This window comes from Salmo salar, chromosome ssa05 (genome assembly GCF_905237065.1).
Source record: "Salmo salar chromosome ssa05, Ssal_v3.1, whole genome shotgun sequence".
Taxonomy (NCBI): domain Eukaryota; kingdom Metazoa; phylum Chordata; class Actinopteri; order Salmoniformes; family Salmonidae; genus Salmo; species Salmo salar.
This window is the reverse complement of record NC_059446.1, coordinates 52,288,823-52,311,042: the sequence shown is the minus strand read 5'-3', so window position 1 is coordinate 52,311,042 and position 22,220 is coordinate 52,288,823. Positions and strand designations below refer to the sequence as shown.

The window sequence follows — 22,220 nt, the reverse complement described above, 5'->3', positions numbered from 1 at the left end:
AATAGTTGATTAAAACACACTGTTCTGCAAGGAAGGTCTACAGTAGCCTCAGCAGCACTCTGTAGGGTAGCACCATGGTGTAGCCGGAGGACAGCTAGCTTCTGTCTTCCTAGCTTTGGTTTTTTTGCCTGGTCACAGACAGCTGATGTGTTGTGCACTGAAGTCCACGAGCGAAGGGGAGGAGAGCGCGTAGATAGTCCCGAGAAGGAGTTATGTAAATATATATAAAATATATATATATATATATATATATATATATATAACGCGCAGAGTGATCATGCTGTTTTTATGTGGCTGCTATGAAAGTGAACTGTGTTTGCGTGTGATCAGGGGTGAATTCATTCCGCTGATTCTGAAAAACGTTTCTTAAATGGAAGCAAACAGAACGAAACAGGAATAAACATACTTGAGTTCGTCCAATAGAAACTCTCATTTGCAACTGTTGGACTAATGATTACACCCTATATCAGCTAGATGCAGACAAGAGTGTGCAAGGCGGTATTGAATGTGCCACTGTCTGTCACCTTGATTAACAAATATGATCTCGACCTGTTGTAGCAACCTCATGATGGGTACAGGGAGAATTTGAGGATCATGTAGTAGCCTAAACCTATCAATGTTACCTTGAGCTGGGTGAATGGAATATGAATGACAGTCATCCAATATGCTGTAATAGAAGTAAGGCCATGCTTATAAAAAAATAATCATCCTCCCTCATCTTAAACGGCACCGACCGCCATTGATATCAAGAATGGTCCACCACCCAAAGGACATCCAGCCAAACTGTGGGAATCATTGGAGTCAACATGAGCAAGCATCCCTGTGGAGCGCTTTTCGACACCTTGTAGAGTCCATGTCACGACAAGTTGAGGCTGTTCTGAGGGGGTGCAACTCAATACTAGGAAGGCGTTCCAAATGTTTGGTATACTCAGTGGATATTGCATAGCAATTTGTTTTAGAGTCCATTATTTACCGAATATTTAAGAGAATGGGATAGCATCTTAATACTATAGTTTCTTACGGTTCCAGGTGGTGTGAGCAGACTGCTGCGTGATCAGGCTCGTTCCAAAGTTTTGCTGAATTGTTTGAATTAGTAACAGAGAAAATACAGGGGTTATTGTTGTTGTGTTATAGGACTGTAAAGTAAAACGTTCGATTGTGTTTAAATGATTGAATTAAACAGAGTAAAAAACAAGCAGTGGCTGATGGGTGACTGACTGGCAGCTTTATTGAAATACCTTCAGTGGTGAGTAGACACCAACACAAGTAGATACCAACTGTCACTTCTTCATTTGTTTTGACTGATTATACATACCGCGACTGGGATTCAATCCAATGCACGTTGTAGAAATGCACATTGTCAACAGTGCAACCCTGCAATGCGCCTTCTATTGAATCCCTGCCACTCTAAGTTAATTTCATGGTCAGCGGTGTCTTTCACCCGCTGATTCAAGGGGAAGTAATGGGGATGGCATCCATTTGACAGATGCGGCGGTAGGTAAAGTCACAGGGCACGTCGGACCACACATGAGTGTTACTCTCCATGACCACACAGTCCTCCCCTTCAACCCCACCGGAGATGTTGTTATCAGGCTCCAAACTGAACTGTTTCCAGAAGCTATAGGGAAAGGGAGGTAGGGGGAAAGAACATGTGACGGGTAGGATGGAATTGAAGTCACAGAGAGGGAGAGAGATAAGACAGAAAACAAAAAGTCAAAATGAGCGGACAAATAGTGGAGAAAAAAGGATTTGAGCAACTGAGATATTTTGAGTCAATGTTGTACGTGTCATGTTGAGATTGTTGAATGGGTTGCAGACCCTACATACGTTTTTGTGAGCGTTGTGTTGTCCACCCATCTCCAGTCCCCCTCCAGCTCTCTGTCTGATAGGCCGATCCAGAAGTAGTTATTAAACCCACCAATCCTATTTGCCTCTTTTTCCAGGGCTTCCTATAAACAAACATGTGGTTACGATGAGAAGAACACACACACACACACACACACACACACACACACACACACACACACACACACACACACACACACACACACACACACACACACACACACACACACACACACACACACACACACACACACACACACACACACACACACACACAAAAGTCTGTGTATTGGCCTTGAATGTGCAGAGTTGTTCAAGGTGATGCATGTTCAAGGTAGAAGCCTAAACGTTTTTTGCCTCTCTTGCCCACTACATTTTTGTTGACTTGGGCTATCTGTTGCACCTCCCATATTTGAGAAATACTGTGTGAGAATGGTTATATACAGTGCTAACCATTCTGTTTTCCTCTGTTACAGCCCCACACCAAAAGGATTCTACAGAAACTAGAGATATCGTACAGACAGGAATCCCTGTCAATGGACAATGTCTCTACTATTTTGTCTTAACTATTCTATTCTGATAAAAAGAAAAACCAAAAGGACAAAAGAAGCAAGAAAGAAGATGTTTTCATGTGATATTTGATAATAGATTTCACAAGTGTATATTGTCATGCTTTATGACCTATGATTGAGCTACAATTGAACAAATACTGTATATAAATATGTATAGCTACTGTCACTTTTGTATTACTGTACACTGAGCTTACAAAACATTAAGAACACGTGCTCTTTCCATGATATAGACTGACCAGGTTAATCCAGGTGAAAGCTATGACCCCTTATTGATGTCACTTGTTAAATCCACCATGGGTTGTGTACATGTGCCATTCAGATGCTGAATGGGCAAGACACAAAATGTAAGTGCCTTTGAACGGGGTATGGTAGTAGGTGCCAGGCACACCGGTTTGTGTCAAGAACTGCAACACTCCTGGGTTTGTCACGGTCAACCGTTTCCTATGTGTATCGCAGTGGAGGCTCCTCAGAGGAGGAAGGGGAGGACCATCCTCCTGAGTGAATTTCCTAAAAATAAAAATAGTGAAACATTTTTTTTTAATTATCCTTTTTAGATAAAACTATACTAAATATATTCATGTCACCAAATAGTTGATTAAAACGCACTGTTCTGCAAGGAAGGTCTACAGTAGCCTCAGCAGCACTCTGTAGGGTAGCACCATGGTGTAGCCGGAGGACAGCTAGCTTCTGTCTTCCTAGCTTTGGTTTTTTGCCTGGTCACAGACAGCTGATGTGTTGTGCACTGAAGTCCACGAGCGAAGGGGAGGAGAGCGCGTAGATAGTCCCGAGAAGGAGTTATGTAAATATATATATATATATATATATATATATATATATATATATATATATATATATATATATATATATATAACGCGCAGAGTGATCATGCTGTTTTTATGTGGCTGCTATGAAAGTGAACTGTGTTTGCGTGTGATCAGGGGTGAATTCATTCCGCTGATTCTGAAAAACGTTTCTTAAATGGAAGCAAACAGAACGAAACAGGAATAAACATACTTGAGTTCGTCCAATAGAAACTCTCATTTGCAACTGTTGGACTAATGATTACACCCTATATCAGCTAGATGCAGACAAGAGTGTGCAAGGCGGTATTGAATGTGCCACTGTCTGTCACCTTGATTAACAAATATGATCTCGACCTGTTGTAGCAACCTCATGATGGGTACAGGGAGAATTTGAGGATCATGTAGTAGCCTAAACCTATCAATGTTACCTTGAGCTGGGTGAATGGAATATGAATGACAGTCATCCAATATGCTGTAATAGAAGTAAGGCCATGCTTATAAAAAAATAATCATCCTCCCTCATCTTAAACGGCACCGACCGCCATTGATATCAAGAATGGTCCACCACCCAAAGGACATCCAGCCAAACTGTGGGAATCATTGGAGTCAACATGAGCAAGCATCCCTGTGGAGCGCTTTTCGACACCTTGTAGAGTCCATGTCACGACAAGTTGAGGCTGTTCTGAGGGGGTGCAACTCAATACTAGGAAGGCGTTCCAAATGTTTGGTATACTCAGTGGATATTGCATAGCAATTTGTTTTAGAGTCCATTATTTACCGAATATTTAAGAGAATGGGATAGCATCTTAATACTATAGTTTCTTACGGTTCCAGGTGGTGTGAGCAGACTGCTGCGTGTTCAGGCTCGTTCCAAAGTTTTGCTGAATTGTTTGAATTAGTAACAGAGAAAATACAGGGGTTATTGTTGTTGTGTTATAGGACTGTAAAGTAAAACGTTCGATTGTGTTTAAATGATTGAATTAAACAGAGTAAAAAACAAGCAGTGGCTGATGGGTGACTGACTGGCAGCTTTATTGAAATACCTTCAGTGGTGAGTAGACACCAACACAAGTAGATACCAACTGTCACTTCTTCATTTGTTTTGACTGATTATACATACCGCGACTGGGATTCAATCCAATGCACGTTGTAGAAATGCACATTGTCAACAGTGCAACCCTGCAATGCGCCTTCTATTGAATCCCTGCCACTCTAAGTTAATTTCATGGTCAGCGGTGTCGTTCACCCGCTGATTCAAGGGGAAGTAATGGGGATGGCATCCATTTGACAGATGCGGCGGTAGGTAAAGTCACAGGGCACGTCGGACCAGGCATGAGTGTTACTCTCCATGACCACACAGTCCTCCCCTTCAACCCCACCGGAGATGTTGTTATCAGGCTCCAAACTGAACTGTTTCCAGAAGCTATAGGGAAAGGGAGGTAGGGGGGAAAGAACATATGACGGGTAGGATGGAATTGAAGTCACAGAGAGGGAGAGAGATAAGACAGAAAACAAAAAGTCAAAATGAGCGGACAAATAGTGGAGAAAAGAGGATTTGAGCAACTGAGATATTTTGAGTCAATGTTGTACGTGTCATGTTGAGATTGTTGAATGGGTTGCAGACCCTACATTCGTTTTTGTGAGCGTTGTGTTGTCCACCCATCTCCAGTCCCCCTCCAGCTCTCTGTCTGATAGGCCGATCCAGAAGTAGTTATTAAACCCACCAATCCTATTTGCCTCTTTTTCCAAGGCTTCCTATAAACAAACATGTGGTTACGATGAGAAGAACACACACACACACACACACACACACACACACACACACACACACACACACACACACACACACACACACACACACACACACACACACACACACACACACACACACACACACACACACACACACACACAAAAGTCTGTGTATTGGCCTTGAATGTGCAGAGTTGTTCAAGGTGATGCATGTTCAAGGTAGAAGCCTAAACGTTTTTTGCCTCTCTTGCCCACTACATTTTTGTTGACTTGGGCTATCTGTTGCACCTCCCATATTTGAGAAATACTGTGTGAGAATGGTTATATACAGTGCTAACCATTCTGTTTTCCTCTGTTACAGCCCCACACCAAAAGGATTCTACAGAAACTAGAGATATCGTACAGACAGGAATCCCTGTCAATGGACAATGTCTCTACTATTTTGTCTTAACTATTCTATTCTGATAAAAAGAAAAACCAAAAGGACAAAAGAAGCAAGAAAGAAGATGTTTTCATGTGATATTTGATAATAGATTTCACAAGTGTATATTGTCATGCTTTATGACCTATGATTGAGCTACAATTGAACAAATACTGTATATAAATATGTATAGCTACTGTCACTTTTGTATTACTGTACACTGAGCTTACAAAACATTAAGAACACGTGCTCTTTCCATGATATAGACTGACCAGGTTAATCCAGGTGAAAGCTATGACCCCTTATTGATGTCACTTGTTAAATCCACCATGGGTTGTGTACATGTGCCATTCAGATGCTGAATGGGCAAGACACAAAATGTAAGTGCCTTTGAACGGGGTATGGTAGTAGGTGCCAGGCACACCGGTTTGTGTCAAGAACTGCAACACTCCTGGGTTTGTCACGGTCAACCGTTTCCTATGTGTATCGCAGTGGAGGCTCCTCAGAGGAGGAAGGGGAGGACCATCCTCCTGAGTGAATTTCCTAAAAATAAAAATAGTGAAACATTTTTTTAAATTATCCTTTTTAGATAAAACTATACTAAATATATTCATGTCACCAAATAGTTGATTAAAACACACTGTTCTGCAAGGAAGGTCTACAGTAGCCTCAGCAGCACTCTGTAGGGTAGCACCATGGTGTAGCCGGAGGACAGCTAGCTTCTGTCTTCCTAGCTTTGGTTTTTTGCCTGGTCACAGACAGCTGATGTGTTGTGCACTGAAGTCCACGAGCGAAGGGGAGGAGAGCGCGTAGATAGTCCCGAGAAGGAGTTATGTAATATATATATATATATATATATATATATATATATATATATATATATATATATATAACGCGCAGAGTGATCATGCTGTTTTTATGTGGCTGCTATGAAAGTGAACTGTGTTTGCGTGTGATCAGGGGTGAATTCATTCCGCTGATTCTGAAAAACGTTTCTTAAATGGAAGCAAACAGAACGAAACAGGAATAAACATACTTGAGTTCGTCCAATAGAAACTCTAATTTGCAACTGTTGGACTAATGATTACACCCTATATCAGCTAGATGCAGACAAGAGTGTGCAAGGCGGTATTGAATGTGCCACTGTCTGTCACCTTGATTAACAAATATGATCTCGACCTGTTGTAGCAACCTCATGATGGGTACAGGGAGAATTTGAGGATCATGTAGTAGCCTAAACCTATCAATGTTACCTTGAGCTGGGTGAATGGAATATGAATGACAGTCATCCAATATGCTGTAATAGAAGTAAGGCCATGCTTATAAAAAAATAATCATCCTCCCTCATCTTAAACGGCACCGACCGCCATTGATATCAAGAATGGTCCACCACCCAAAGGACATCCAGCCAAACTGTGGGAATCATTGGAGTCAACATGAGCAAGCATCCCTGTGGAGCGCTTTTCGACACCTTGTAGAGTCCATGTCACGACAAGTTGAGGCTGTTCTGAGGGGGTGCAACTCAATACTAGGAAGGCGTTCCAAATGTTTGGTATACTCAGTGGATATTGCATAGCAATTTGTTTTAGAGTCCATTATTTACCGAATATTTAAGAGAATGGGATAGCATCTTAATACTATAGTTTCTTACGGTTCCAGGTGGTGTGAGCAGACTGCTGCGTGATCAGGCTCGTTCCAAAGTTTTGCTGAATTGTTTGAATTAGTAACAGAGAAAATACAGGGGTTATTGTTGTTGTGTTATAGGACTGTAAAGTAAAACGTTCGATTGTGTTTAAATGATTGAATTAAACAGAGTAAAAAACAAGCAGTGGCTGATGGGTGACTGACTGGCAGCTTTATTGAAATACCTTCAGTGGTGAGTAGACACCAACACAAGTAGATACCAACTGTCACTTCTTCATTTGTTTTGACTGATTATACATACCGCGACTGGGATTCAATCCAATGCACGTTGTAGAAATGCACATTGTCAACAGTGCAACCCTGCAATGCGCCTTCTATTGAATCCCTGCCACTCTAAGTTAATTTCATGGTCAGCGGTGTCGTTTCACCCGCTGATTCAAGGGGAAGTAATGGGGATGGCATCCATTTGACAGATGCGGCGGTAGGTAAAGTCACAGGGCACGTCGGACCAGGCATGAGTGTTACTCTCCATGACCACACAGTCCTCCCCTTCAACCCCACCGGAGATGTTGTTATCAGGCTCCAAACTGAACTGTTTCCAGAAGCTATAGGGAAAGGGAGGTAGGGGGAAAGAACATATGACGGGTAGGATGGAATTGAAGTCACAGAGAGGGAGAGAGATAAGACAGAAAACAAAAAGTCAAAATGAGCGGACAAATAGTGGAGAAAAGAGGATTTGAGCAACTGAGATATTTTGAGTCAATGTTGTACGTGTCATGTTGAGATTGTTGAATGGGTTGCAGACCCTACATTCGTTTTTGTGAGCGTTGTGTTGTCCACCCATCTCCAGTCCCCCTCCAGCTCTCTGTCTGATAGGCCGATCCAGAAGTAGTTATTAAACCCACCAATCCTATTTGCCTCTTTTTCCAAGGCTTCCTATAAACAAACATGTGGTTACGATGAGAAGAACAACACACACACACACACACACACACACACACACACACACACACACACACACACACACACACACACACACACACACACACACACACACACACACACACACACACACACACACACACACACACACACACAAAAGTCTGTGTATTGGCCTTGAATGTGCAGAGTTGTTCAAGGTGATGCATGTTCAAGGTAGAAGCCTAAACGTTTTTTGCCTCTCTTGCCCACTACATTTTTGTTGACTTGGGCTATCTGTTGCACCTCCCATATTTGAGAAATACTGTGTGAGAATGGTTATATACAGTGCTAACCATTCTGTTTTCCTCTGTTACAGCCCCACACCAAAAGGATTCTACAGAAACTAGAGATATCGTACAGACAGGAATCCCTGTCAATGGACAATGTCTCTACTATTTTGTCTTAACTATTCTATTCTGATAAAAAGAAAAACCAAAAGGACAAAAGAAGCAAGAAAGAAGATGTTTTCATGTGATATTTGATAATAGATTTCACAAGTGTATATTGTCATGCTTTATGACCTATGATTGAGCTACAATTGAACAAATACTGTATATAAATATGTATAGCTACTGTCACTTTTGTATTACTGTACACTGAGCTTACAAAACATTAAGAACACGTGCTCTTTCCATGATATAGACTGACCAGGTTAATCCAGGTGAAAGCTATGACCCCTTATTGATGTCACTTGTTAAATCCACCATGGGTTGTGTACATGTGCCATTCAGATGCTGAATGGGCAAGACACAAAATGTAAGTGCCTTTGAACGGGGTATGGTAGTAGGTGCCAGGCACACCGGTTTGTGTCAAGAACTGCAACACTCCTGGGTTTGTCACGGTCAACCGTTTCCTATGTGTATCGCAGTGGAGGCTCCTCAGAGGAGGAAGGGGAGGACCATCCTCCTGAGTGAATTTCCTAAAAATAAAAATAGTGAAACATTTTTTTTAAATGATCCTTTTTAGATAAAACTATACTAAATATATTCATGTCACCAAATAGTTGATTAAAACGCACTGTTCTGCAAGGAAGGTCTACAGTAGCCTCAGCAGCACTCTGTAGGGTAGCACCATGGTGTAGCCGGAGGACAGCTAGCTTCTGTCTTCCTAGCTTGGTTTTTTTTGCCTGGTCACAGACAGCTGATGTGTTGTGCACTGAAGTCCACGAGCGAAGGGGAGGAGAGCGCGTAGATAGTCCCGAGAAGGAGTTATGTAAATATATATATATATATATATATATATATATATAACGCGCAGAGTGATCATGCTGTTTTTATGTGGCTGCTATGAAAGTGAACTGTGTTTGCGTGTGATCAGGGGTGAATTCATTCCGCTGATTCTGAAAAACGTTTCTTAAATGGAAGCAAACAGAACGAAACAGGGATAAACATACTTGAGTTCGTCCAATAGAAACTCTCATTTGCAACTGTTGGACTAATGATTACACCCTATATCAGCTAGATGCAGACAAGAGTGTGCAAGGCGGTATTGAATGTGCCACTGTCTGTCACCTTGATTAACAAATATGATCTCGACCTGTTGTAGCAACCTCATGATGGGTACAGGGAGAATTTGAGGATCATGTAGTAGCCTAAACCTATCAATGTTACCTTGAGCTGGGTGAATGGAATATGAATGACAGTCATCCAATATGCTGTAATAGAAGTAAGGCCATGCTTATAAAAAAATAATCATCCTCCCTCATCTTAAACGGCACCGACCGCCATTGATATCAAGAATGGTCCACCACCCAAAGGACATCCAGCCAAACTGTGGGAATCATTGGAGTCAACATGAGCAAGCATCCCTGTGGAGCGCTTTTTCGACACCTTGTAGAGTCCATGTCACGACAAGTTGAGGCTGTTCTGAGGGGGTGCAACTCAATACTAGGAAGGCGTTCCAAATGTTTGGTATACTCAGTGGATATTGCATAGCAATTTGTTTTAGAGTCCATTATTTACCGAATATTTAAGAGAATGGGATAGCATCTTAATACTATAGTTTCTTACGGTTCCAGGTGGTGTGAGCAGACTGCTGCGTGATCAGGCTCGTTCCAAAGTTTTGCTGAATTGTTTGAATTAGTAACAGAGAAAATACAGGGGTTATTGTTGTTGTGTTATAGGACTGTAAAGTAAAACGTTCGATTGTGTTTAAATGATTGAATTAAACAGAGTAAAAAACAAGCAGTGGCTGATGGGTGACTGACTGGCAGCTTTATTGAAATACCTTCAGTGGTGAGTAGACACCAACACAAGTAGATACCAACTGTCACTTCTTCATTTGTTTTGACTGATTATACATACCGCGACTGGGATTCAATCCAATGCACGTTGTAGAAATGCACATTGTCAACAGTGCAACCCTGCAATGCGCCTTCTATTGAATCCCTGCCACTCTAAGTTAATTTCATGGTCAGCGGTGTCGTTCACCCGCTGATTCAAGGGGAAGTAATGGGGATGGCATCCATTTGACAGATGCGGCGGTAGGTAAAGTCACAGGGCACGTCGGACCACACATGAGTGTTACTCTCCATGACCACACAGTCCTCCCCTTCAACCCCACCGGAGATGTTGTTATCAGGCTCCAAACTGAACTGTTTCCAGAAGCTATAGGGTTAAGGGAGGTAGGGGGAAAGAACATATGACGGGTAGGATGGAATTGAAGTCACAGAGAGGGAGAGAGATAAGACAGAAAACAAAAAGTCAAAATGAGCGGACAAATAGTGGAGAAAAGAGGATTTGAGCAACTGAGATATTTTGAGTCAATGTTGTACGTGTCATGTTGAGATTGTTGAATGGGTTGCAGACCCTACATACGTTTTTGTGAGCGTTGTGTTGTCCACCCATCTCCAGTCCCCCTCCAGCTCTCTGTCTGATAGGCCGATCCAGAAGTAGTTATTAAACCCACCAATCCTATTTGCCTCTTTTTCCAGGGCTTCCTATAAACAAACATGTGGTTACGATGAGAAGAACACACACACACACACACACACACACACACACACACACACACACACACACACACACACACACACACACACACACACACACACACCCCCCCAAAGTCTGTGTATTGGCCTTGAATGTGCAGAGTTGTTCAAGGTGATGCATGTTCAAGGTAGAAGCCTAAACGTTTTTTGCCTCTCTTGCCCACTACATTTTTGTTGACTTGGGCTATCTGTTGCACCTCCCATATTTGAGAAATACTGTGTGAGAATGGTTATATACAGTGCTAACCATTCTGTTTTCCTCTGTTACAGCCCCACACCAAAAGGATTCTACAGAAACTAGAGATATCGTACAGACAGGAATCCCTGTCAATGGACAATGTCTCTACTATTTTGTCTTAACTATTCTATTCTGATAAAAAGAAAAACCAAAAGGACAATAGAAGCAAGAAAGAAGATGTTTTCATGTGATATTTGATAATAGATTTCACAAGTGTATATTGTCATGCTTTATGACCTATGATTGAGCTACAATTGAACAAATACTGTATATAAATATGTATAGCTACTGTCACTTTTGTATTACTGTACACTGAGCTTACAAAACATTAAGAACACGTGCTCTTTCCATGATATAGACTGACCAGGTTAATCCAGGTGAAAGCTATGACCCCTTATTGATGTCACTTGTTAAATCCACCATGGGTTGTGTACATGTGCCATTCAGATGCTGAATGGGCAAGACACAAAATGTAAGTGCCTTTGAACGGGGTATGGTAGTAGGTGCCAGGCACACCGGTTTGTGTCAAGAACTGCAACACTCCTGGGTTTGTCACGGTCAACCGTTTCCTATGTGTATCGCAGTGGAGGCTCCTCAGAGGAGGAAGGGGAGGACCATCCTCCTGAGTGAATTTCCTAAAAATAAAAATAGTGAAACATTTTTTTTAAATTATCCTTTTTAGATAAAACTATACTAAATATATTCATGTCACCAAATAGTTGATTAAAACGCACTGTTCTGCAAGGAAGGTCTACAGTAGCCTCAGCAGCACTCTGTAGGGTAGCACCATGGTGTAGCCGGAGGACAGCTAGCTTCTGTCTTCCTAGCTTTGGTTTTTTTGCCTGGTCACAGACAGCTGATGTGTTGTGCACTGAAGTCCACGAGCGAAGGGGAGGAGAGCGCGTAGATAGTCCCGAGAAGGAGTTATATATATATATGTATATATATATATAACGCGCAGAGTGATCATGCTGTTTTTATGTGGCTGCTATGAAAGTGAACTGTGTTTGCGTGTGATCAGGGGTGAATTAATTCCGCTGATTCTGAAAAACGTTTCTTAAATGGAAGCAAACAGAACGAAACAGGGATAAACATACTTGAGTTCGTCCAATAGAAACTCTCATTTGCAACTGTTGGACTAATGATTACACCCTATATCAGCTAGATGCAGACAAGAGTGTGCAAGGCGGTATTGAATGTGCCACTGTCTGTCACCTTGATTAACAAATATGATCTCGACCTGTTGTAGCAACCTCATGATGGGTACAGGGAGAATTTGAGGATCATGTGGTAGCCTAAACCTATCAATGTTACCTTGAGCTGGGTGAATGGAATATGAATGACAGTCATCCAATATGCTGTAATAGAAGTAAGGCCATGCTTATAAAAAAATAATCATCCTCCCTCATCTTAAACGGCACCGACCGCCATTGATATCAAGAATGGTCCACCACCCAAAGGACATCCAGCCAAACTGTGGGAATCATTGGAGTCAACATGAGCAAGCATCCCTGTGGAGCGCTTTTCGACACCTTGTAGAGTCCATGTCACGACAAGTTGAGGCTGTTCTGAGGGGGTGCAACTCAATACTAGGAAGGCGTTCCAAATGTTTGGTATACTCAGTGGATATTGCATAGCAATTTGTTTTAGAGTCCATTATTTACCGAATATTTAAGAGAATGGGATAGCATCTTAATACTATAGTTTCTTACGGTTCCAGGTGGTGTGAGCAGACTGCTGCGTGATCAGGCTCGTTCCAAAGTTTTGCTGAATTGTTTGAATTAGTAACAGAGAAAATACAGGGGTTATTGTTGTTGTGTTATAGGACTGTAAAGTAAAACGTTCGATTGTGTTTAAATGATTGAATTAAACAGAGTAAAAAACAAGCAGTGGCTGATGGGTGACTGACTGGCAGCTTTATTGAAATACCTTCAGTGGTGAGTAGACACCAACACAAGTAGATACCAACTGTCACTTCTTCATTTGTTTTGACTGATTATACATACCGCGACTGGGATTCAATCCAATGCACGTTGTAGAAATGCACATTGTCAACAGTGCAACCCTGCAATGCGCCTTCTATTGAATCCCTGCCACTCTAAGTTAATTTCATGGTCAGCGGTGTCGTTCACCCGCTGATTCAAGGGGAAGTAATGGGGATGGCATCCATTTGACAGATGCGGCGGTAGGTAAAGTCACAGGGCACGTCGGACCAGGCATGAGTGTTACTCTCCATGACCACACAGTCCTCCCCTTCAACCCCACCGGAGATGTTGTTATCAGGCTCCAAACTGAACTGTTTCCAGAAGCTATAGGGTAAGGGAGGTAGGGGGAAAGAACATATGACGGGTAGGATGGAATTGAAGTCACAGAGAGGGAGAGAGATAAGACAGAAAACAAAAAGTCAAAATGAGCGGACAAATAGTGGAGAAAAAAGGATTTGAGCAACTGAGATATTTTGAGTCAATGTTGTACGTGTCATGTTGAGATTGTTGAATGGGTTGCAGACCCTACATACGTTTTTGTGAGCGTTGTGTTGTCCACCCATCTCCAGTCCCCCTCCAGCTCTCTGTCTGATAGGCCGATCCAGAAGTAGTTATTAAACCCACCAATCCTATTTGCCTCTTTTTCCAGGGCTTCCTATAAACAAACATGTGGTTACGATGAGAAGAACACACACACACACACACACACACACACACACACACACACACACACACACACACACACACACACACACACACACACACACACACACACACACACACACACACACAGTTTCTTACATGCGTGTTCTTGCTGTGCAGGATGCTAAGGTGGCCGCCCATTGATGTACAATTGTCTCTGCTGCTCGGCCAGTCCATCTTGTCATTACTGAAGTAGTAACATTTTTCATTTACCAGTTCATGAAGCCACCCCTTAGGACAGTCTGTGAAATTCACCACTATAAACCAGAGAGAGAGAGATGGAGAGAGAGAGATAGAGATAGAGAAAGAAAGAGAGAGAGAGAGGGAGAGAAAGAAAGAAAAACAGAGAGAGAGAAAGAAAGAAATTTGGATATAATTCTACCTTTGTACTGTATGATAGATATAGTATTTATTATACCCAGCTGTGGGTTCATGTCCTGTGTCAAAGGTGGAATGGCCCTAGATTTATGACAATGTTGCTGCAATACATTATGGAAATATTCAGAGAACTTGATAAAAGAGGTAGGGGAATGTAGAGCCATAGATTGGGGAATGTTATTAGGGCCACTAATCACATGAACCTGACCGTGTGACCTCCTGGCCCTGTCCTGACCATCTGGGAACATACAGTATACAGCATATTTGATGGGGTACGTTTAAACAAGAAGCACTACTCACGATCACATAATGAGCAGTTATTTAGGAGATCAGTCATTTGTCCATCAGTGATTCTGTGCCGTCTGGTGGCAATGGAGTTATTCTCAAACACGTACACAGAGTTTTCTGGCTAGTGCTAACCTGTGGCAGAGCAGTTTTGTGCCAGGCTGGCGTAGTTATCACGTAGGTGGCTGTAGTGATGCAGCACAGTCCTCAGATTCAACCTCAGGGAGGCCAACTCTTCCTCAGGGGTCTCCCCATGTTGAGTGGCATTTGACAGGGGCTCTGCAGCTGCCTGATTGGTGCTGATGGATACCAAGAGGCCAATCAGCACAAGGAGGATGGTCTGACACGTCAGAAGTCCTGCCCACTTCTTCCCCCCCCTGGGAACCTGATTGGATTGATCAGAGAGAGAGCTCAGAGTTATATTATGCAGTATACTGTACATGTCAGTCAGATGACAGTTGAACCTGACAAGAATTGAGGTGACAATTCATATTCCAGCAACAGTTCTACATACAGGATGTATTTTTTATAAGTCATTTAAATTAACCTAAATATTGTAACAAAGTGACTAGCCCAAATTTGATACACACAAATACGCACACACATTCACACAATCTCACACTTATGCACGTACGTTAGTACGCATGCATGCACACACACACACACACACACACACAGTGGTGTAGACCGAAAAGTTTATTTTACCTTGCTTAGAACGGTAGTTCTCCATGTTCCCTGTGTAATGACACTGGTACATGATCAGTTAACCGTTCATAAATCGAATGTGTCTCTCTTTCCACTCAGAGTTGGTGTTATATACCGTCGCGGCGTGTGTTTGTGAGTGAAGGCTGGATTGGTTGGAAAGTACAAATTGTGGAAATAACGTTTTGCTGGACCTGAGACAGATTTGAATGGGAGAAGTGGAGCAATAGATGTGGTGCAATAACAGAAAATCTGTAATGTAATTAAACCCAGCTGGCCATGCAGAGTTGGATCAATAGTCTCAGTGAACAAACAAATGGAAAATGTGAACAAACAAATGCTACCGAAGGAATTGGACTTGTCACAGAGTTTGAACATTATTTGCCAATGGTCTGAGCGATCAAAGTTCTCTCTCTGTCACTAAACGTGGACGGTGCGTTTTCATGAGGTTGACAGAGAGGTTTACAACAAAAGCATGACATTGCACTTTAAGCCGAACGCCCTGTAACAGCATGGGTTTACTTGTTTTGTTTTCACAAATGAGCAGCTGCATCAAATCTAATATGCAAACACACACGCGCACACACACACACACACACACACACACACACACACACACACACACACACACACACACACACACACACACACACACACACACACACACACACACACACACACACACACACACACACACACACACACACACAGAAAGACATACACAGCATGCTGCCCAACCTCTTCCCGTAAGATGTCTAGTTGTTTAACTTGGCATGCTCTCGTTCCCCCAGGCTCCAGTTCACTAGCACGTTACAGAGTCATTTTGGCCAGATTCTAACACACCAAATCACATAGAGAAACAGAGTCAAAGACGTTACTTCACAGCATGATTATGTTATTTCCTAAATCCAGTACTTTCCATACAAACACACAGTATGATGGACCCTCCTTCCAGTTCCCGCCAGACTCCTGTCTCAGTTCCAATTCCTTGAGAGTTTTTGTTCAAAAACACACACACACACACACACACTGACACTCACACGCTCTCCTGCCTCATCCCCCTACACACAGTCCTTCTGGCCAGATTCAGCATTTATCCAAACAAAGAGAGAGAGAGCAAAAGGAGAGAAAGAGCGACAGAGCCAGAGAGAGACCAAGAGCAAGCAGGTTTGATGCAATACTAAAAGAACTGCCAGTGAATTTCTGGAGGAAGAACAATAAATACTGAGAAAACAAGTTGATGGAACAGAATTGCGAAATCAACTCCCACCTCGGCTGTTTGGAATTACAAACTTTATCCCCGGCAGTGACTTCATTTACAGTTAGTTACAAAGTCGGGAGATTCTGCAATAGTTGGTATAAGTAAGTTAAATAGTGATTGTGGTGAGAAGAGCTGGTGAAGAACTGAAATTTCAATCATGGAGGTAGAGAACTATACCAGTCTACACGAGTTTACGGAGGATATATCCTCCAGAGGAAACAAGCCTATCCTAAACAACCACAGTAAGTGTGTGTGTGCGTGTGTGTATGTGAGTGTGTGCGTGCGTGTGTGAGTGTGTGTGTGTGTGTGTGTGTGTGTGTGTGTGTGTGTGTGTGTGTGTGTGTGTGTGTGTGTGCATGCATGCGTACTAACGTACGTGCATAAGTGTGAGATTGACCATAACTCTAAGGACATGGTATCTCTTTGGGGAATAGTCAGTGTGAGTTTTACAGATAGTCTTTCAGTTTATTGGCTATCATCTGTTCCTTTGGAATCCTTTAGAACTAAATCATTTTAAATATTTTTGAAGTGATTGTCACCTTTTTACAATGTTATGGTTCCATGTTAGCCCACTGTAAAATTGTAGGCAGTTACAGATAGATTACAGTGGTATTGTTCATAGTCAAAGGACTTGTCTGGGCAGGAAAAACTTCTGAAGCATGAAAGGTGAATGAAAGGTGAATGAAAGGTGAATGAAAGGTGAATGAAAGGTGAAAAAAAATGCCCTGTCATACTCGCACTTGTCTTTTCTTACTGGTACTGATTTGACAGATGAATGCTATTTTGAAGAAGGTTTGACTTGCAATGACTGTTATATGTGGTTATTTTTTGTACCTATAGTTAAATGCTAAATGACTCCAATGTAAATGTAAATGTAAATGTGTCACTCTTTGCATTGAGCTGTAATCTGTCCGACCAGGTGCCCAGGGGCTGAAGAGGGGGTCAGAGTGTCTCAGAGGTCAGACCGCCCTCTTTTTGCTGATTGGTCTATTGGCCTCCATCTGTGCCAACATCGCTGTGAGCGTGCTCTGTGAGTTAACATCGCTCTCTCGTTCTCTGTCTCTCTTTCTCTCTCTCTCTGTCTGTATGTCTCTTTTTCTCTCTCTCCAACCCAGCACCACCCCTCTCCCTCACTCTTCCTCGTCATGCCTTTTTTGGCATGCAGAATGGTAACGATAGTTGTGGCAGTTGTGCAATCCAAAAGGAACAAAAGTCCAGAACTGTGAAATATGCTCCCTCCCAGGACTCTCAGTCTGGCAGCCCAGGCTGTTCAGTAGTTATAACAATCAATCAATCAATCAATCAATCAATCAATCAATCAATCAATCAATCAATCAAATGTACTTATAAAGCCCTTCTTACATGATGTCACGAAGTGCTGTACAGAAACCCAGCCTAAAACCCCAAACAGCAAGCAATGCAGGTGTAGAAGCACGGTGGCTAGGAAAAACTCTCTAGAAAGGCCAGAACCTAGGAAGAAACCTAGAGAGGAACCAGGCTATGAGGGGTGCCCAGTCCTCTTCTGGCTGTGCCAGGTGGAGATTATAACAGAACATGGCCAAGATGTTCAAATGTTCATAGATGACCAGCAGGGTCAAATAATAATAATCACAGTGGTTGTCGGGGGTGCAACAGGTCAGCACCTCAGGAGTAAATGTCAGTTGGCTTTTCATAGCCGATGATCCAGAGTATCTCTGCCGCTCCTGCTGTCTCTAGAGAGTTGAAAACAGCAGGTCTGGGACAGGTAGCACGTCCGGTGAACAAGTCAGGGTTCCATAGCCGCAGGCAAAACAGTTGAAACTGGAGCAGCAGCACGGCCAGGTGGACTGGGGACAGCAAGGAGTCATCAGGCCAGGTAGTCCTGAGGCATGGTCCTAGGGCTCAGGTCCTCCGAGTGACCGAAAGAAAGAAAGAAAGAAAGAAAGAAAGAAAGAAAGAAAGAAAGAAAGAAAGAAAGAAAGAAAGAAAGAGAGAGAAAGAAAGAGAGAAAGAGAGAGAGAGAAAAAGAGAGAGAGAATTAGAGAGAGCATACTTAAATTCACCGGACACCGGATAAGACAGGAGAAATACTCCAGATATAACAGACTGACCCAAGCCCCCCGACACATAAACTACTGCAGCATAAATACTGGAGGCTGAGACAGGAGGGGTCAGGACTGAAAGCATTCACAATTTTTAAAGAAACACCAATTTGTCCCAATCTCACCTCTCAATTTGGTCTCTATTCCTCTTTTTCATTCTCTTTCTCAATCTCTCTCTGTCTCTCTCTCTCTCTCTCAGTGTTTAACAGGCCGTTGCCTAGTGTTCCCCTGGAGACAGCAGCTCTGACCCTGAAGCTGAACTCAGTTCGAGGACGTTATGTCCGTCTCTGTGATGACTACTCCAAACTGGGCCAGAGCTGCTCAAAGACAGGTAAAGGGGGGCTAAGTGTTATTCAGAGTGGATAGATACTTTAGACAACTGTCATTCACTATTACATTATTTCACGTAAGAAATGGTACACTGTAAAGGGGTTGCCGTGAAGTTAACAGTTACTTACAGGCATCTGTCAACTATATATTTTAACTTGATGTGGCACTACTACTACTACAGTTAAGTTGGTACAGCACTCTCACTAAAGGGTGCAACACAAATAGAGCCAGAAACAACAATGCCATGCACCTACTAGTGGTCAAAGGGATTTTGGTGTGGGACAGAAATGCAGAACCATTCAAAAAAGAGCAATTCTTTCCCCGCCCACAAAATGTTCCCACAATGCATCACAATTTACAGTATGCTGCAGTAAAACGTTTCACAGTATCATACTGTTGATAATACCCCAAATGAACGTATAATTTACAGTTTTACAGTCAAACTTAAGTGTGTGAGGGAAATAAAAGTAGTGATGGAAATTTCACAATTCTTTACCTAGGCAGTTTTACATATTTTACATATTTTAAAGTATACATAAGACATTAATTACCCATGCATATTCACTCATCTGTCTCTTTTTGTCCTTTTCATCTTCACCTCTTCATCTTCTTATCCTCCTCTTCTCCCTCTCTATTCATGTTCTCCTCCTCTTCTCCTCTCCTCTTCTCGCAGTAAGGAAGTGTAGGGAGTGTCCTGAGGGCTGGATTCATGTAGATGAGAAATGTTACTCCTTCAGTAATGACAAGATGGACTGGCCGAGTAGCAGAGACAGTTGTACTTCCCTGGGCAGCCACCTTACCATCCTGCACAGCAAGGAACAGCATGTAAGATAGTGTATGTGTGTGTGTATTTGTGTATGTGTATTCCCTTCATTGTAACCATAACTGTTTGCTTGTAGGACGCTCTAGAAAAAGAGGCCCGGAGGATTGGCGGGTTTGACTACCACTTCTGGATTGGCCTATCAGATATAGAGAAGGAAGGGGATTGGAGATGGGTGGACAACACAACACTGACAAATAAGTATGTGAAGCCCATTCTAAATAATCCAATATCACATGTGTTATAATGAGAGGCAAAGAGTTACTTTTCTACACTGTCTCATTTCCTTGCTCCCTTTCTCAATTTGTATTTTCCTTCTTCCTCTTCTTTCATTCTATTCTCGTTTCCTCTTTTTCTACCTCTTTCCCTAACTACCTCCCTCCTTTTGTTTTTGGAATTTCTACTTCTCTCCCTCTCGCTTACTCCCTCTCCCCTACCCTCTCTCTCTTTCTCTGCCTCCACCCTTCTGTCTCTCTGTCTCTCTGTCTCTCTCTCTCTCTCTCTCTCTCTCTCTGTCTCTGTCTCTCTCTTTCTCTCTCTCACCTTCCCTCTCTCCCTGTCTCTCTTTCAGGTATTGGGATGAGTATAGCTCTGAGCCTGACAATCATCACTCAGGAGGATCACATGGGGAGGACTGTGCCACCCTGGACAGCCATTCGCAGACCTGGTTTGACGTACCGTGTGACCACATCTACAAACGCATTTGTCAGATGGATGCCATCCGGCTAGACTGAATCACAGGACTTAAACTAAGCCATGAATTTCCCAATTATCTAGATCTACCGTCCAAGCATTCATGAGTAATGGCAATGTTTTCTTAAATAGCTTCTCCTTTTTATGTCTTTCAAGCGATTTGAGATGTTTTAGTGCAATGAAAAGCGCTATAAAAGTGAAATGATTATTCTTACTGGAAACATCAGAACTGGAAACTAAACTAGGTTATAGGTCAGATTTACTCAACTACACTGCCAAGTGTGCTTATTACTTTGTATTTTTCAGAAACCATGAAACAAAACGGGACAGAAAAGGTTAAGAGAAGGGCTAAGATATAGAAGGACAAGAGGAGATAAAGATAGTTTTGTGGTATAGCTTGTTTCATGAAATGTTCATTCCCTACTCAAAATAACAGATGCAAACATTTAGCAAATCTGGCACCTTCTGCAAGGAGAATTTCAATGAATGCACTCAATTTAGTAAATCAGTTACTGCAATCAAGGAGGTAGATGCTCTAATCAACTCTGCTGCTTGCAAAACTGATTGCTGTGATACTTTTGAGCAATCTGAGTGCTTTTTTTTACATGTGTCCTGTACATAAATCTCCGAAATATTCTGTATTGCTGCACTAACCATGAAAATAAATTCCTGAGAGTCAATAAAACTGTATTTTCAAATGAAATCTCTATCAGGCAGCTACCTGGTGGATAACGATACACCGCAGGGGAGAGTGAGTAGTCCTCTGTTGTTCTCAATCAAAATCAATGATGTTTACTCTCAGGTACAGCCGGATATTGGTAGGTCGTTATTTAGAGATGATGGGGCCTTATGAAAGATGGGAAGAAATGTGCCATACACAGTCAGGAAGGTACAGGAAGCAATTGATGAGGTAGAGTGGTGGGCAGTAGGATTGGACCCTTTTTTCCCAATTTTTGCCTAAAACGACATAGCAAAATGCAACTGCCTGTAGCAAGGATATGCATATTCTTGGTACCGTTTGAAAGGAAACACTTTCAAGTTTGTGGAATTGTGAAAGGAATGTAGGAGAATACAACACATTAGATCTGGTAAAAGATAATACAAAGAAAAAAACAACTGTTAAAAAAATATTGTACCATCATCTTTGAAATGCAAGAGAAAGGCCATGATGTATTATTCCAGCCCAGGTGCAATTTATATTTTGGCCACTAGATGGCAGCAGTGTATGTGCAAAGTTGTAGACTGATCCAATGAATCATTGCATTTCTGTTCAAAATGTTGTATCAAGACTGCACAAATGTGCCTAATTTGTTTATTAATAACTTTTCATGTTCAAAACTGTGCACTCTCCGCAAACAATAGCATGGCATTATTTTACTCTAATAGGTACTGTAAATTGGACAGTGCAGTTAGATTAACAAGAATTTAAGCTTTCTGCCAATATCAGATATGTCTATGTCCTGGGAAATTTTCTTGTTACTTACAACCTCATGCTAATCGCATTAGCCTACGTTAGCCCAACTATCCCGCAGGGAACCCACCGATCCTGAAAAAGTTTTAATTGTGGTGATTCAGGTTCTCTGTAGAGAAAACTCAGACAGTGTTTAATTTTGCTAGGAGGAAGGTGGGATATGAGGTATGCTTGAGGTTATATGGGAGAAACTTGGAGAGGGTGGGGGCCTTCAGGTTCCTTGGGGTATACTTTGACACTTGACTCAACCTGGGCAGAACACATTGA

General features: G+C 42.2%; 2 protein-coding genes and 1 long non-coding RNA gene across 4 annotated transcripts; 1 reads left to right on the top strand and 2 right to left on the bottom strand.

The window, feature by feature from the left end:
* Positions 1-1,203: 1,203 nt before the first annotated feature.
* On the bottom strand, positions 1,204-3,122 carry LOC123743118 (uncharacterized). Its single transcript, XR_006769904.1, has 2 exons — positions 1,828-3,122; positions 1,204-1,618 (listed from the first exon to the last, which is right to left on the bottom strand). It is a non-coding gene; the product is annotated as an uncharacterized lncRNA (long non-coding RNA).
* Positions 3,123-10,209: 7,087 nt separating this feature from the next.
* Positions 10,210-15,380, bottom strand: LOC100136447 (C type lectin receptor B). 2 transcript variants are annotated; one of them, XM_045717669.1, is made up of 7 exons: positions 15,284-15,367; positions 14,731-14,980; positions 14,032-14,189; positions 13,764-13,885; positions 12,958-13,554; positions 10,835-10,956; positions 10,210-10,624 (listed from the first exon to the last, which is right to left on the bottom strand). In XM_045717669.1, the coding sequence occupies exons 1-5, from the start codon at positions 15,350-15,352 to the stop codon at positions 13,386-13,388; spliced, it is 768 nt and encodes a 255-aa protein (XP_045573625.1). In that variant the 5' UTR covers positions 15,353-15,367; the 3' UTR covers positions 10,210-10,624; positions 10,835-10,956; positions 12,958-13,385.
* An 870-nt stretch (positions 15,381-16,250) lies between these two features.
* LOC106605088 (C-type lectin domain family 4 member E) lies at positions 16,251-21,185 on the top strand. The gene is made up of 6 exons (XM_014200382.2): positions 16,251-16,800; positions 17,478-17,588; positions 18,839-18,970; positions 19,643-19,794; positions 19,869-19,990; positions 20,361-21,185. The coding sequence occupies exons 1-6, from the start codon at positions 16,716-16,718 to the stop codon at positions 20,521-20,523; spliced, it is 765 nt and encodes a 254-aa protein (XP_014055857.1). The 5' UTR covers positions 16,251-16,715; the 3' UTR covers positions 20,524-21,185.
* The last annotated feature ends 1,035 nt before the right edge of the window (positions 21,186-22,220 follow it).

What these genes read in the sequence shown, in the direction of transcription:
- LOC100136447 (XM_045717669.1), bottom strand. Translation starts at nt 15,352, where the DNA reads ATGTACCAGTGTCATTACACAGGGAACATGGAGAACTACCGTTCTAAG. An exon ending in AAGGTAAAATAAACTTTTCG is followed by an intron (nt 14,981 to 15,283) that starts GTCTACACCACT and finishes CAATCCAATCAG; the next exon opens with GTTCCCAGGGGGGGGAAGAA. An exon ending in AACACAACGCTCACAAAAAC is followed by an intron (nt 13,555 to 13,763) that starts GTATGTAGGGTC and finishes CTTACCCTATAG; the next exon opens with CTTCTGGAAACAGTTCAGTT.
- LOC106605088 (XM_014200382.2), top strand. Translation starts at nt 16,716, where the DNA reads ATGGAGGTAGAGAACTATACCAGTCTACACGAGTTTACGGAGGATATA. An exon ending in CATCGCTGTGAGCGTGCTCT is followed by an intron (nt 17,589 to 18,838) that starts GTGAGTTAACAT and finishes TCTCTCTCTCAG; the next exon opens with TGTTTAACAGGCCGTTGCCT. An exon ending in CCAGAGCTGCTCAAAGACAG is followed by an intron (nt 18,971 to 19,642) that starts GTAAAGGGGGGC and finishes CTCTTCTCGCAG; the next exon opens with TAAGGAAGTGTAGGGAGTGT.